Here is a 12256-nt window from a genome sequence, read left to right as displayed (position 1 = left end):
ATTAGTAAATAGAAGCGAGACGGAGATGCAACCAGTCTTGTACAAAGCTGAGACACAATGTGATGTAAACAGTTCAAATATCAAGCTCATCTGAACAGTGGTGGAAGGAGCATTGTCACATCTGGTTTAACCTTTAACACTGCAATGTGATTTATTTAAGGAGTGAATGCAACTGTCAAATGAAGTTCAGTAAAAAAGTATGCTGTTAGTGTAACATCAATTTATGTACAAGTACCTCACAATTGTACCTAAGTACACCATTTCTGTTTTGTACTTTCCACCACTGCATTTCAATATTAAAGACCAAATATATCACACGTAATTATTCTGTTATATTAAAACACTACTAAACGCTGTAGTGGAAACTCAGAATGCAAAGTTAATAGTTTAGTTTAAAAAAGTCAAATCAATATATTATGCAATGTTATCGATACATGTTGTATGAAGAGAGCGGATTACCTGAACACACAATATTAAACCGTTGCAGGTGCAGCTTCGGGACGCTTCTCGCTGGCAGGCAGGGGAAGAGGTTTTTCCCCGAAGACCCCTCGGCCTGAAGCTGACATCTGGGCAGTGAAAGACTTCCCCGCCCTGCGGCTCTCATCCTGCCGGCCCTTTTTGCAGGTGCTCCGTCCTGCTGAGGATCTGAGGATCAGATGAACCACGTGTCTGTGCTTCGGGGAAGGGACGGGAGGGGAGGACGGGAGGGGACGGGAGGGGAGGACGTGAGGGGACGGGAGGGGAGGGGAGGGGAGGGGAGGGGAGGACGGGAGGGGATGGGAGGGGAGGGGGGGGGGCGCATTTCAAGAGGAGAAGAGAGACAGGAGAGAAGCAGAAAGTGATGCAAGAACAGGACTTGAGATTGTTTTTTAAGATGTTTGATGAAGTTTTATTTCATTTCTGTTTAAGAATGGGCAAGCTGCTCTCTGTGTGCCTGTGTGGTGTCACCATAAGGACTTTATCGGAATAACTGGAGCAAACTAAAGGTATGAAGATGTGCGTGAACTGAATTTGTTCATGCACAACTTTTGTTTTCTTCTGGCAAACAATAATATACAGTTGCTAATCTGCTAAAATGTTAATTTAATAGTGTTTTAATGTTTAAAAGGTTTTGCTTTGGGTTGTAAGTAAAATAAATAGAAGCTATATTTCATAACGTATTGAATTAAAACACATATACATATATTATATATATATATAGTATATACTATGTACTATACTATGTATATGCAATGGTTAGTGAATATATTATTTCCACATTCAAGATAATAAGATAAAGCTTTATTTGACAGGTCTGTTAAGATTCTGTTAATTTCCTAAAAATATCTCTATGTAATTCAATATTCATGGTACATAGGAATACAAATAATAATCAGTAATAACCTAAAATTGTAGGACAAATCCTCTGAAAGAAAAGCTCCATTAAAACCCAAGTAAATACCACTTTATCATTTATTCTTGGTGACTATAAAACTATATTCTCCAAATACGTGGTCTGCTCGTTCTTTCATTAGTAATCGATCCTATTAGTAGGCACCAAAATTCCAATGACCTCAGAAAACTAAACAATTGGTAATTGGTAATAAGGTGTAGTTAGTCTCTAAGCATTGTTCAATGAACCCAGTTGACATTACGACGCCACAGTCAGCTGCACCCTGGTTTCCTAAGTGATGCTGCTCTCCCTCAGGAGCAGCTGATTGGCTCGCTGAGCCTCGGAGCTTCAGGCGCGACTGCCTGTATGTGTTTGTGTGCGCGTGTTTTTGTTAATGACCCATCAATTAGTCACACAATGGTAACTAGTCGCCTAATCACCTCGCCCCGTGTCTGCTCTGCACGGGTTGAAAGGCCATCCCGGCCCTGAGTGTTTCTTCGGGGGGGAGTGGGGGGGGGGGCCCTTCACAGGTCCATCACATCACGTCACATCAACCATGCAGCATCAGTATCACCCAGCCTCTCTTTGCTGCTGCTTCAATCACCACGGCAACTGGCTGCCGTGTGACAGCCCAGGCGAGGGAGCGTGGCGGACAGCGCTTATCCCCCCCCCCCTCGTCCCCTGAAGATAATCTGCCACACGTACCATTAACACTCCCACACAGCAACTCTCTTTCGCTGCACCCGCGCTCAGACACCGGCAGTCCCAGAGAGCCGATGACAAGAGTAACACAAGTGCTCCTCCTCACCTGCAGGTCTGGAGATGACGGGCCAGGTGGCTGAAAGAGATCGGTCGCCACACAGTCTGTCAGTGAAGACCTTGGAGGATGAGATGGATAAAGCCGAGAGCATTCGCAGCAGGTGAGGGCAGCTGTTAGTTTTGTGTGAGACAAGTAAAAAAAAAGAGAAGACAAAAGCTCACATGTGTGTTTGTATGCGTTTTCACTCCCAGGGTGCCGTCCGTGTGTGACGACACGTCATCAGAGCTACAAAGAGTTGCTGCTCTCGACCCTGATGGACGCAATTCCAGAAATTCACTTCAAAGGAACGGAGCCATTTCAAGGTAAAGTCACTGGAAAGAAAAGTGAACGATCAGAAAAGATGATTCATTCTTGTGCAGGTTGTCTGGCATTTTAAAAAGTATTTTTTAAGGTCACACGCTGGATAAAAGTAAACATATTGGACATACTGAATTCAAGCTCACAGGGACCTTGATGAACAAAATGTCATGTAAAAAGTTAAAACATTCTCCCAAACCATGTGTTCTACAGCTGACCTCCTACATTTTATGTAGAATTGCAAATCACCTTGGATAAAAGCATCACCTCAAAAAGATTTAATGTAATCCAAAACATAAATGCTGCTTTTATTTTCATGTAAAATTCTTTCAAATGTTAAGAGAGCGTGTGAACATGTGTGTTGTGTGCTTATACGTGTGTGTGTGTCTCAGACTGGTGTGCCTGGTGGTGAGACTGAGGGAATGGGCACACAGGAGCCTGCTGGAGGAGGAGGAGCGGCCAGACTCTTTCCTGGAGCGCTTCCGGGGCCCCGAGCTGCGAATGGCCCCCAGCCGCATCAGCAACACACAACCAGATGCCAATGGCAACGAGGCCAAAGGGATCTTTAGGTACGTCCGCCTGCCTGTCACCCTGAAACATTATTGTGCGCTTTTCACATGCACTTTAAGCGCTGACAGAACAAAAGAAAAGAAACATCGGATAAATCAGAGGGTAAAAATTAAGCCTCAATGTCCTTTCGCTCAAATGAATGAGATGTCGATTCAAATCTGTGATATTTTATGTTGCTTTGCATGTGATTGCAATAAACTGTAGTCTTTCAAATAGTTATACTAAGGACAATAAGATGGAAAGAATATTAGAAACACATTAGTAGCACAGTACTGAAACAACACCTGTTAAAAACAATATCCTGCAGAGGCGTTGTATTGCAGTGCTTTACATCTGCTTCCGTTTTTCAGTCTATCCTTGTTGTAATAAGTAAGTTACTAAGTAACTAAGTTGTAATGAAGCTGCCAATGACTCTATAAGAAGTCTGACTGTATTTGCAAATGTCTTCATGCTTTCAGGAAAAAGTGGGACTTGTTTGTGGTGTCCCCAGCCGACGACGCGTACTACCGCTGGTTATCTGTAATCGCCATAGCGGTGCTCTACAACTGGTTCCTTGTTGTAGCGAGGTGATGACACCACGACCGGTACCTGCTGCTGGTGGACGTGCTCGATGAATGTTCTGCGGTGAAACGATTTTTATGTTTTTCTATTGACAGGGCGTGCTTTGAAAAATTGCAGGTGAGCAATTACATCTGTTGGCTGGTGTTGGACTACCTCTCTGACTGTGTGTACATCATTGACACGTGCGTCCGGCTTCGCACAGGTAACCTGTTAGAAAGTGCAAAACAACAGCATTGGTTTGGAGTTGGCTACCTCTGTTTGCTTTCCTCCAACTCCCCCAGGACATATTCTGGCTCTTTAATTGCTAAATGCTCCACCCGGTAGTCCTTATTAACTGTGTCTGTCCTGTCCGCTCCAAATATTATGAGAACTTTCACAGAAATCAGCAGCCCCATAGCTGAAAACTTAAAAACAATGAGCTGCAAGGTGCTAAGTGGGGTGGGATTGCATCCCGGCTGAGTTTGAGTTATGTTCTTTTTGTCTCAGGGTTCTTGGAACAAGGTTTGCTGGTGAAGGACCATGCCAAGCTCAGAGACAGCTACGTCCGTACGCTCCAGTTCAAGCTGGACGTGGTGTCCATCCTGCCCACGGACCTGGCGTACATCTCCACCGGCATCCACACGCCGCAGCTCAGGTTCAACCGTCTGCTTCGATTCCCGCGCATGTTTGAGTTCTTCGACCGCACCGAGACGCGCACCAACTACCCCAACATCTTCCGCATCGGCAACTTGGTGCTTTACATCCTGGTCATCATTCACTGGAACGCCTGCATCTACTACGCCATTTCCGGTTCTTTGGGATTCGGCTCGGACACCTGGGTGTTCCCCAACACCTCCAACATCTCCTTGACTCGGAGTTACGTGTACTGCCTGTACTGGTCGACTCTCACGCTCACCACCATTGGAGAGATGCCTGCGCCTGTGCGGGACGAGGAGTACCTCTTCGTGGTCTTTGACTTTCTCGTTGGGGTGCTTATCTTTGCCACAATCGTGGGAAACGTTGGATCCATGATTGCCAACATGAATGCCACCCGCGCCGAGTTCCAAGCCCGGATTGACGCCATCAAGCACTACATGCACTTCCGCAAGGTCAACAAGGAGCTGGAGACACGCGTGATCAAATGGTTCGACTACCTCTGGACCAACAAGAAAGCAGTCGACGAGAAGGAGGTGCTGAAGAATTTGCCAAACAAACTGCGGGCTGAGATTGCAATCAATGTCCACCTGGAGACCCTGAAGAAAGTACGCATTTTTCAAGACTGTGAGGCAGGCCTGCTGGTGGAACTCGTGCTCAAGCTTCGCCCCCAGGTCTTCAGTCCGGGGGACTACATCTGCAGAAAGGGGGACATAGGGAAGGAGATGTACATCATCAAAGAGGGGAAGCTGGCCGTGGTGGCTGATGACGGGCTCACTCAGTACGCTCTCCTCACCGCCGGCAGCTGCTTCGGGGAAATCAGCATCCTGAACATAAAGGGCAGCAAAATGGGAAACCGTCGGACAGCCAACATCCGCAGCTTGGGTTACTCCGATCTCTTCTGCCTCTCTAAGGACGACTTGATGGAAGCAGTGACCGAGTATCCCAACGCCAAGACCGTGCTGGAGAAGAGGGGCCGCGAGATCCTGATGAAGGAGGGCCTGCTCGATGAGCACACGGAGACGGGCGGGCTGCAGAAGGAGGACACGGAGGAGAAGGTGGAGAGGCTGGAGTCCTCTCTGGACACCCTCCAGACCCGCTTCGCCCGCCTCCTCAGCGAGTACAAACACACACAGCAACGGCTGAAGCAGCGCATCACGCTGCTCGAGCGGCAACAAAACCCAACGGACTGCGGCGTGGACGCAAGCGACGGCGCGGCGTCAGACGCAGAGACCTCTAATGGTCCCCTTGCCTGCGCAGATGGATCACCACGACGGAGTAATGGGCAAATGGAAGACAAGGGGAGCCCGGCAAAAATGTCCCGCTGAGGAGAGTTGATTGTTTCCCTCATGGTGAAAGTGTTTAGCTGAGTGTAAAGAGATGTCTGCATAGCAGTAAGACAAAAATTGGGAAACACTGCTACGCCAAAGCAGTCTTTGAGTTCTTGTCTGTAACAGAATGAGTGAATTGAATCTGTTGAAATGGTGTCTTTAAAGGTGCATCCAAGATGCCCAGATCGAGGTAATTCTGGGAATTGAGAACACAGTACATTAAAAACCTGCAAATGGAGCTCAAATGTTACTTTTTCAAGATTCCTCCTCTAAAAATCTCTAGAAATTGTGGGCTAATCTAGTTTTTAGGTCACTTGTAAACATCTTGTGTTCGGTTGCATCAGCAGAGGGATTCAGTTCTCCCTGCATGTTGTATGTTATGCTCCGGCCCCGAACACCTCGGCGTCTGTTGCTGCTCCTCCTGGGGAGAGAGTCCAAGGAGAGATGGTGGAAGGTGATTTGCTGAGTTCACACACACAAACACAATTATTTTCCAGTGTCCTTATGTTCTGTATGTTCCAGGTTAGATCTGAATCCTTCTGCTCTGCTCATTGTCATAGCAACCTCTTGAAATTGTATTTCTCGCTTTGGCTGTTTGGCTGAAAAGCATTTGCAGAGTGAAGGGGTCTTTGTTTTGCACGCCTTATATTACAATGAGTGAGCTGCTTTGTCCGCGTTTGGATTTGGTTTCTTCCCATTTCTGTCGTGTAGACTCTGTCAGCAGCAAGCAACTGGGGACTTTCCAGTCATTCAGCCCTGTGCATTCCAGGATGCAACTCAACCAAACGAGTGGTGCCGATAAGCACAGCTGGAACAAAGCTTGTCCCACAGAGCGGGCTGTAACGAAGGGGCCGAAGGTAATGAGTGCATATCGCATGCAGCCCCTGAAGGAGCGGGTTGGATCGAGTGCTACGGACTAATTTAATCCAGTTACTTGCCGTTGGCTTGTTCAAACAGAGATGAATGTGGGCGGAGTCTCTACATCACACAATAAACTAATGACAGGTAAGTACAGCTCTCAGCAGGCTCAAATGTCAAACCTGTTTTGTGAGCAGTTGTTGAAGATCTTGGCCTAAATATGACCCTAATATGCGTTAATGTAGTTTTGGAGAATTAAAAATATGTTTATATATGAGCCACATTTTTGTTGATTTAAGATTATAAATATTAGCAGTATTTCAGTTAATATATTTCAATGAATTAGTTTCATGGTTGAAATGTTGTCATTTCATTTGTCTAAAGTAAATCAGTTTCATTTTGCCAACCGTTGTCCCATAACGCAATGGAAGGTGCCTTTGTGACATTTTGACCCTTTAAGCACAAAAGGACATTAAATATGGTTATGGATTATAAGTGTATGTTACCAAGAATCTGTCTGCCTAAAATAATATCCTCATATAAATGAAAAGCAAAAATGAGGTGAAATAGTTTTGCTATAAAAGCTGCATTGATTAGTTTACAAAATACCTCATCATTGTTTCATCATTGTTTAATATATATTACCAGCTGGCTGTACAAATAGCAAACGATGCGGATTTAAAAGTAAAGCAACGGGCCGAGTTAATCCACAAAAACATGTTATCAGAATTCTAAAAAAGATGGAATCCGATGCTTTATTTTATGAAGGTAGGTTTGTCAGCAGCTGATCAGTTCAAGGGGAGTCGGTCAGCAGTGCTAAATATGTCCAGTAATGACTTTTTTTCTTTTTAAACTGTTTATATTATTAGGTGGTAATGGAGTCAGTCAGTCATTTAAATTGAAAGCACCACTAAAAGTCAAAGTTGGAACAATGTTGGTTATATTCCGTTAAATATTTCTTAATTTGTCTTTCACTTAACATTGCTTAAAAGGAGGAGCCGCATAGTTAGAAATAAGTCATTTATATTCAAATCAGACTGACTGCCAGCTTTTATAGCCATTCGATCTCTCTCAAATGAATCTGAACAAACCCTGTCAACACAGACCTGATGAAGCAGATTAGCATAAATCTAAAGAGGTTTTCCACCTTGAGCACTTAAATTGTATGTAGGGTTTATGTCCTAATGAGCAAAATGAGAAAAGAAAATCAAAACAATTTCAGCACAAAAATATCAACTCAGCTGTTGGTCATGTTGAGGAATTCACTGAAATAATCTGATTGACATTGTGTTCCATCAGCACATTCACTGCGGTCGACTCCATGAAGGTTGTTTGACAGGTGCAATGAACCCGTTGCTCCTTCTGTCTCCTGACACGCACACACGCCATGTGTAAAGGACAACTGCTGCAGTGTCAAAAGGCCTGAGACACTCCAGTGACTTAAAGCAAGACTGGAACAATATCTAAGCCGGAACTCATTTTACAAGAAAAAGTGAAAACGTGATCTACAAATATATATTTTTTTGAAAATGTTGATCAAGTGGTGAGAATTGTCAAAATGTAAAAGCAGAAAAGAAGACACGCCACATGTTTTTCTGAATAGAACAATATTGTTTACTAAAGTTTAACAGCTTACAAACTGCATTTGAAAATCAAAACAATATGTGCTGCTTATCATTTGGCGAGAACTTCTCCCGATCACTGGGATTCACTGGGCACGGAGTGAATAACTCTACTTTATCAGACAAAGTGTGACAGCAGAAGTAGGCCCCCCCTCAGAGTAAACACATCGAAGCATTTTACTTTACCGTTTCGAGCTATGGGGCAATTATACAAACAGTGTGCGTCGAAGATATTTATAATCACTGTAGAAATTAGACCAAAGAAAACCGGATTTCTCCGGTAATCGCCGTGATTGAAAAAGAAGATAAAGAGGAGACAGTGCAGGGCTGCTCGTATGTGTCGTAGCTGGAAGACCGCAACATGCCGGCCTGTGGTCTGTGGACTGATTGGCTGATGGTTTCCACGGGGACAGCGGCGCTAGCGCATCCGCATGTGCAAGCTGTGCTTGGGTCCGTCCACTCGCTCCAACTTCTCAAAGTGTTTCCTAGCATTACGGATATTGATGAGAGTGGCTGCAGATGCTGAAAGACACGGACATGGATTTGTAGCATAGCTGTGCCCTTTCTTAACTGCGCACTCACAGGTGAGAAACGTGCAGCGCCACCACTTACGAATGGAGGGGTCCGACATGATGACCATCACATATGTGTTCGAGGTGAAGACGTCGATGAAGGCCGCAAAGTTGGAGTTCCTCACTTCCATGCTTTGGAATGAGGCTGCGAGTTTACTGGAATGCAATGAATAAATAAATAAATAAATCAGAAACATTGTGAAAAGTGAGTCGGTGACGTGTCGGCCTGTTTCTGCAGAGTGAACTTACCTACAGCTGAGTTTGAACTGTTTGATAATGTTACTGATCTTCTCAAACCGGTGAGCATCGCGCTGCTCTTTGCACTGATAGTGGGAGATCACCTGGATTTACAAAAAGAAAAAAAAAAAAAAAGAAAAAAAACCACTTAGCTTGCTGGACCCAGATTTGCTGTCGGACACCAGAGGAAAAGGAAGTGGTTGCTCTCACCAGGAAGGTGGCTCTCTCAAACAGGAGAACTTCATCTGCTTCTATGATCTGCGCAAAATTTCTCAGGTTCGTTTCCAGCTGCTGGACGTTGGGGATGAGCTGGTACACAATGCTGGACCAGGCCTGCAAAGACAGTTACTGTGTCAACTCTTTTACCCGACATCCAGACCTACAAGCAGTCAAGTGTCCCAACCTTATACAGGGTCTCGTCCCAGATGGAGGTCCTGAAGCAGGTGCAAGCCAGAGGTCTAGACAGTCTCTTCAGATCTTCTTCACGCTCCTTAAAGATCTGTTGAAACATTTATGACAGTCACATGATCAAATGAATAAAAAATAAGAAAAGAATAAATATGCCATCTGGGGTGGGGAAATTAGAGCACAATGTCAGGCAGTTGAGGAGTGTAATTAAAAATGTTCTGTTGTACTCAATTACCTCAACTATTCAAAAATGTATCCTCACACACACACACACACACACACAAGCCCCAAACGTGCAAAAGTTGAAGACAACTATCCTAATTGTTAAGCTTACCAAATCTCTCTGGTCTTCTTGCACCAGATCCATTTTGTGAACGAGGCAGAAGACTTTGGCGTCGGGGGAGTTCTGCAGAATGGCCTCCAGACACGACTGGTAGTAGTGCATGTCTTTCTCCAGCTCGCGGCTCTCCACATCGAATATATAAATAAGCACCTCCACATTTCTAAAAATGTTGTCCCTCTGGCTGGTAAAGTAGTTCTCCATGAACGTGTCCTGTCTGTTGTGTAATGGAAGCACAGAGCAACATTACACAGAGGATTTCAGATTGCGGAAGACGGTCCAAAACGGGCATATAACAAAAAGGTGTACTTTACCCTCCACAGTCCCACAGGTTTAGAACCAGATTGCCAAGAAAGCGAACATGGGAGTGCTCCACGTCAACTACATTCAACAAAGGATGTCAATATTGTTTTATCAATGCTTACAAGAAATGGGGAACGCTGCAGCAATCGTCATTTTAAAATTGCTCTTACTTGTAGCTCCGAGGCGGCGTGTGTCTCGAGCTATGTAATTAGCAAAGATGATCGATCTCATACTGGTCTTCCCAGACCCACTTTTTCCCATCAGTAACACCTGGAAGCACAAAGGAAACATATTCACTCATCACTGAAGATAAAGACTCAATCCTCCCCAATCCCTCCCCCCTTTACGGACTCACAGACTTTGAGACTCACTCCCGCTGACTCCATGAAGGTTTATTTCTGTCCCATCATCAAATCATTAAGTGTTTGAGGCTCTCTGGCAGACATTTTAAGCCCTTTCCGTAAGTCAGCTTTAGATGCTGAGTTAGCCCAAGGGAATTACCCACAAGTCATTGCAATGCGACGTTAGAAACGGAAAACAAGTGAAAGGTGGCGTAAAAAAAAAAAAAAAGGCACAGCTGTGTGCAGACTGTCATATAAAAGTGTATACATTTAAAATGTTGAGAATTAAAGATGGAGAAAAAATAAACACATTAAATCAGACAATGTTTATTAATTTAGTCATAAAATAATGTTTGATCATCGCAGCCATTCTGACAAAAACATTCAAATTAATTGAAATTACCTCTCATGAAAAATGAGCCTGAGAGACGTTCAAATCAGAGGGTAAAAAAATGATATATACACACACAATACCCTGAAATAAATACCCTCAATTGTAAATCATATTTTTTGGCGTGGTCATAGTGGTGTGACATGTTGCAGCAATGTGCTGTCTCATTCATATTTACAGAAGTCCTCATAGACTCTCACACAGGTTTCAGAGTTTAGGCCAAAGTCTTGTTTTCCTCCACTCCTACGGCCACTTGTGGAAGAATTAAGCGGAGTCTGCTCAAATAAAATAAGCAATGTTGGAACTTAATAGGATGTAACGATCATACATTTATCCTTTTACTTTAGTAGAAGATATCCGAGCATACCTCATATTTTAATAACTGAATTTGTTAATTTTGAGAGAGAAATACTGAATCTCATTACATTAATGGAATTAAACTTCAAGCAGAGATTAAAATTCAGCCTTGCTTAAGTGTGTGATCATTTTAAAAATAAAAAGATGATGAAGGATGAAAGGATATTTTTGTGCAGAATAAAAGCGGGGACTTTCCTGTAATGTTGAAACAAGTCCAAAAGTAGATTTAACTTCTTAATTAAGTGTATTTTGGCACAAATTAATAGCAAAAACTTCAAATGAAGATGTGATCATACCTGATCAGAGCTATGGACATATTAAGCATTGGAAAACAGATACAGCTCAATAATGAATACAGGTATCATGAAGGTACTCGAATAAAGTACAAACGCGTCGATGTTGTACCCAAGTATGGCACATAAGTAAATGTACTTTTGAGGAGTCGATAATTATCCCATATTTCACCTTTTTCTTCATGGCTGTGCTGGACATCCCCCTCGGCAGACACGAAGTGGAGTATTTCTCTGAGCTGCAAGTCGGATGACTTAATTCGGAGTCTTCGGCAGCTCTACTTCTGCTCTCCTTCGGCTGCAGAACAGAGACACAAATAGTTTCACCTCGCTGTCACTTAACGTTTAGCTCTAATGCAGCAGATCACACATTTACTATAGAGGACGTGTTTGAGCGATTAAAATCACGAACAAGTCAAACACGTGTATCCGGATATGCGCGTATTAGACGTGGACTAATAGATACAACAGTTAAATAACTTTATTTAAACTCCTTTCTCTGTTCCGAATGAACATCTATGCTAATGCTAAGTTAGCCAGCACGACAGAACAGTCCATATATATATATGCAGGTGACGTTAGCTTAGCCGTGCTAAACGGCTTAGCTAGGTAAGGAAAAACTCAGTGTCGTTTACTTACCCAAACGGGGAAGAGCGGTTACTCAAATGCAAGCAATTTCCTACTACCAGTTTTTATTTGTCTTTAAGAGATACAGTTGTCCACATGATTTAATGGAAGCAGGTAGTAGTGAAGTCAAGATCAGCTGCTTCCTGTTTACGCCAAAGTCACATGATGCCCCGTTGGGTTTTGCCCGGAGTTTTGTCTCACAGACAGATGTTGCCCCATTAAAAGAGATCATGACAACCACTGATGCCAAGCACAAATGAGATAGTGACTTTTGAAGTTAAAGGCGGTTTAAATTCGGGTTATGAAATTAGATACAGCTGCATTGT

General features: G+C 43.7%; 2 protein-coding genes across 2 annotated transcripts; one reads left to right on the top strand and one right to left on the bottom strand.

Moving 5' to 3' along the window:
• The first annotated feature begins 2105 nt into the window (after positions 1-2105).
• LOC120821652 (cyclic nucleotide-gated cation channel) lies at positions 2106-5816 on the top strand. The gene is made up of 6 exons (XM_040180493.2): positions 2106-2292; positions 2384-2494; positions 2882-3058; positions 3518-3625; positions 3716-3822; positions 4107-5816. Exons 1-6 carry the CDS (start codon positions 2195-2197, stop codon positions 5579-5581), a joined length of 2076 nt encoding a protein of 691 aa, XP_040036427.2. The 5' UTR covers positions 2106-2194; the 3' UTR covers positions 5582-5816.
• A 2216-nt stretch (positions 5817-8032) lies between these two features.
• On the bottom strand, positions 8033-12140 carry rraga (Ras-related GTP binding A). Its single transcript, XM_040180494.2, has 10 exons — positions 11943-12140; positions 11479-11601; positions 10095-10194; positions 9936-10002; positions 9616-9838; positions 9277-9372; positions 9084-9206; positions 8886-8977; positions 8677-8792; positions 8033-8586 (listed from the first exon to the last, which is right to left on the bottom strand). Exons 2-10 carry the CDS (start codon positions 11503-11505, stop codon positions 8483-8485), a joined length of 948 nt encoding a protein of 315 aa, XP_040036428.1. The 5' UTR covers positions 11506-11601; positions 11943-12140; the 3' UTR covers positions 8033-8482.
• Between the last annotated feature and the right edge of the window lie 116 nt (positions 12141-12256).

The sequence above is a fragment of the Gasterosteus aculeatus genome, chromosome 7 (genome assembly GCF_964276395.1).
Source record: "Gasterosteus aculeatus chromosome 7, fGasAcu3.hap1.1, whole genome shotgun sequence".
NCBI classification, from domain to species: domain Eukaryota; kingdom Metazoa; phylum Chordata; class Actinopteri; order Perciformes; family Gasterosteidae; genus Gasterosteus; species Gasterosteus aculeatus.
The sequence above is the reverse complement of the archived record's forward strand: the minus strand, read 5'-3'. Positions and strand labels throughout refer to the sequence as shown.

Excerpts from the sequence above, each read along its gene's own strand:
- LOC120821652 (XM_040180493.2), top strand. The coding sequence starts at position 2,195 with ATGACGGGCCAGGTGGCTGAAAGAGATCGGTCGCCACACAGTCTGTCA. Across the intron at positions 3,059-3,517 it reads GAGGCCAAAGGGATCTTTAG|GAAAAAGTGGGACTTGTTTG; the intron begins GTACGTCCGCCT and ends TCATGCTTTCAG. Across the intron at positions 3,626-3,715 it reads TGGTTCCTTGTTGTAGCGAG|GGCGTGCTTTGAAAAATTGC; the intron begins GTGATGACACCA and ends TTCTATTGACAG.
- rraga (XM_040180494.2), bottom strand. The coding sequence starts at position 11,505 with ATGTCCAGCACAGCCATGAAGAAAAAG. Across the intron at positions 10,195-11,478 it reads GCACAGCCATGAAGAAAAAG|GTGTTACTGATGGGAAAAAG; the intron begins GTGAAATATGGG and ends TTGTGCTTCCAG. Across the intron at positions 10,003-10,094 it reads ACGCCGCCTCGGAGCTACAA|TTGACGTGGAGCACTCCCAT; the intron begins GTAAGAGCAATT and ends TGTTGAATGTAG.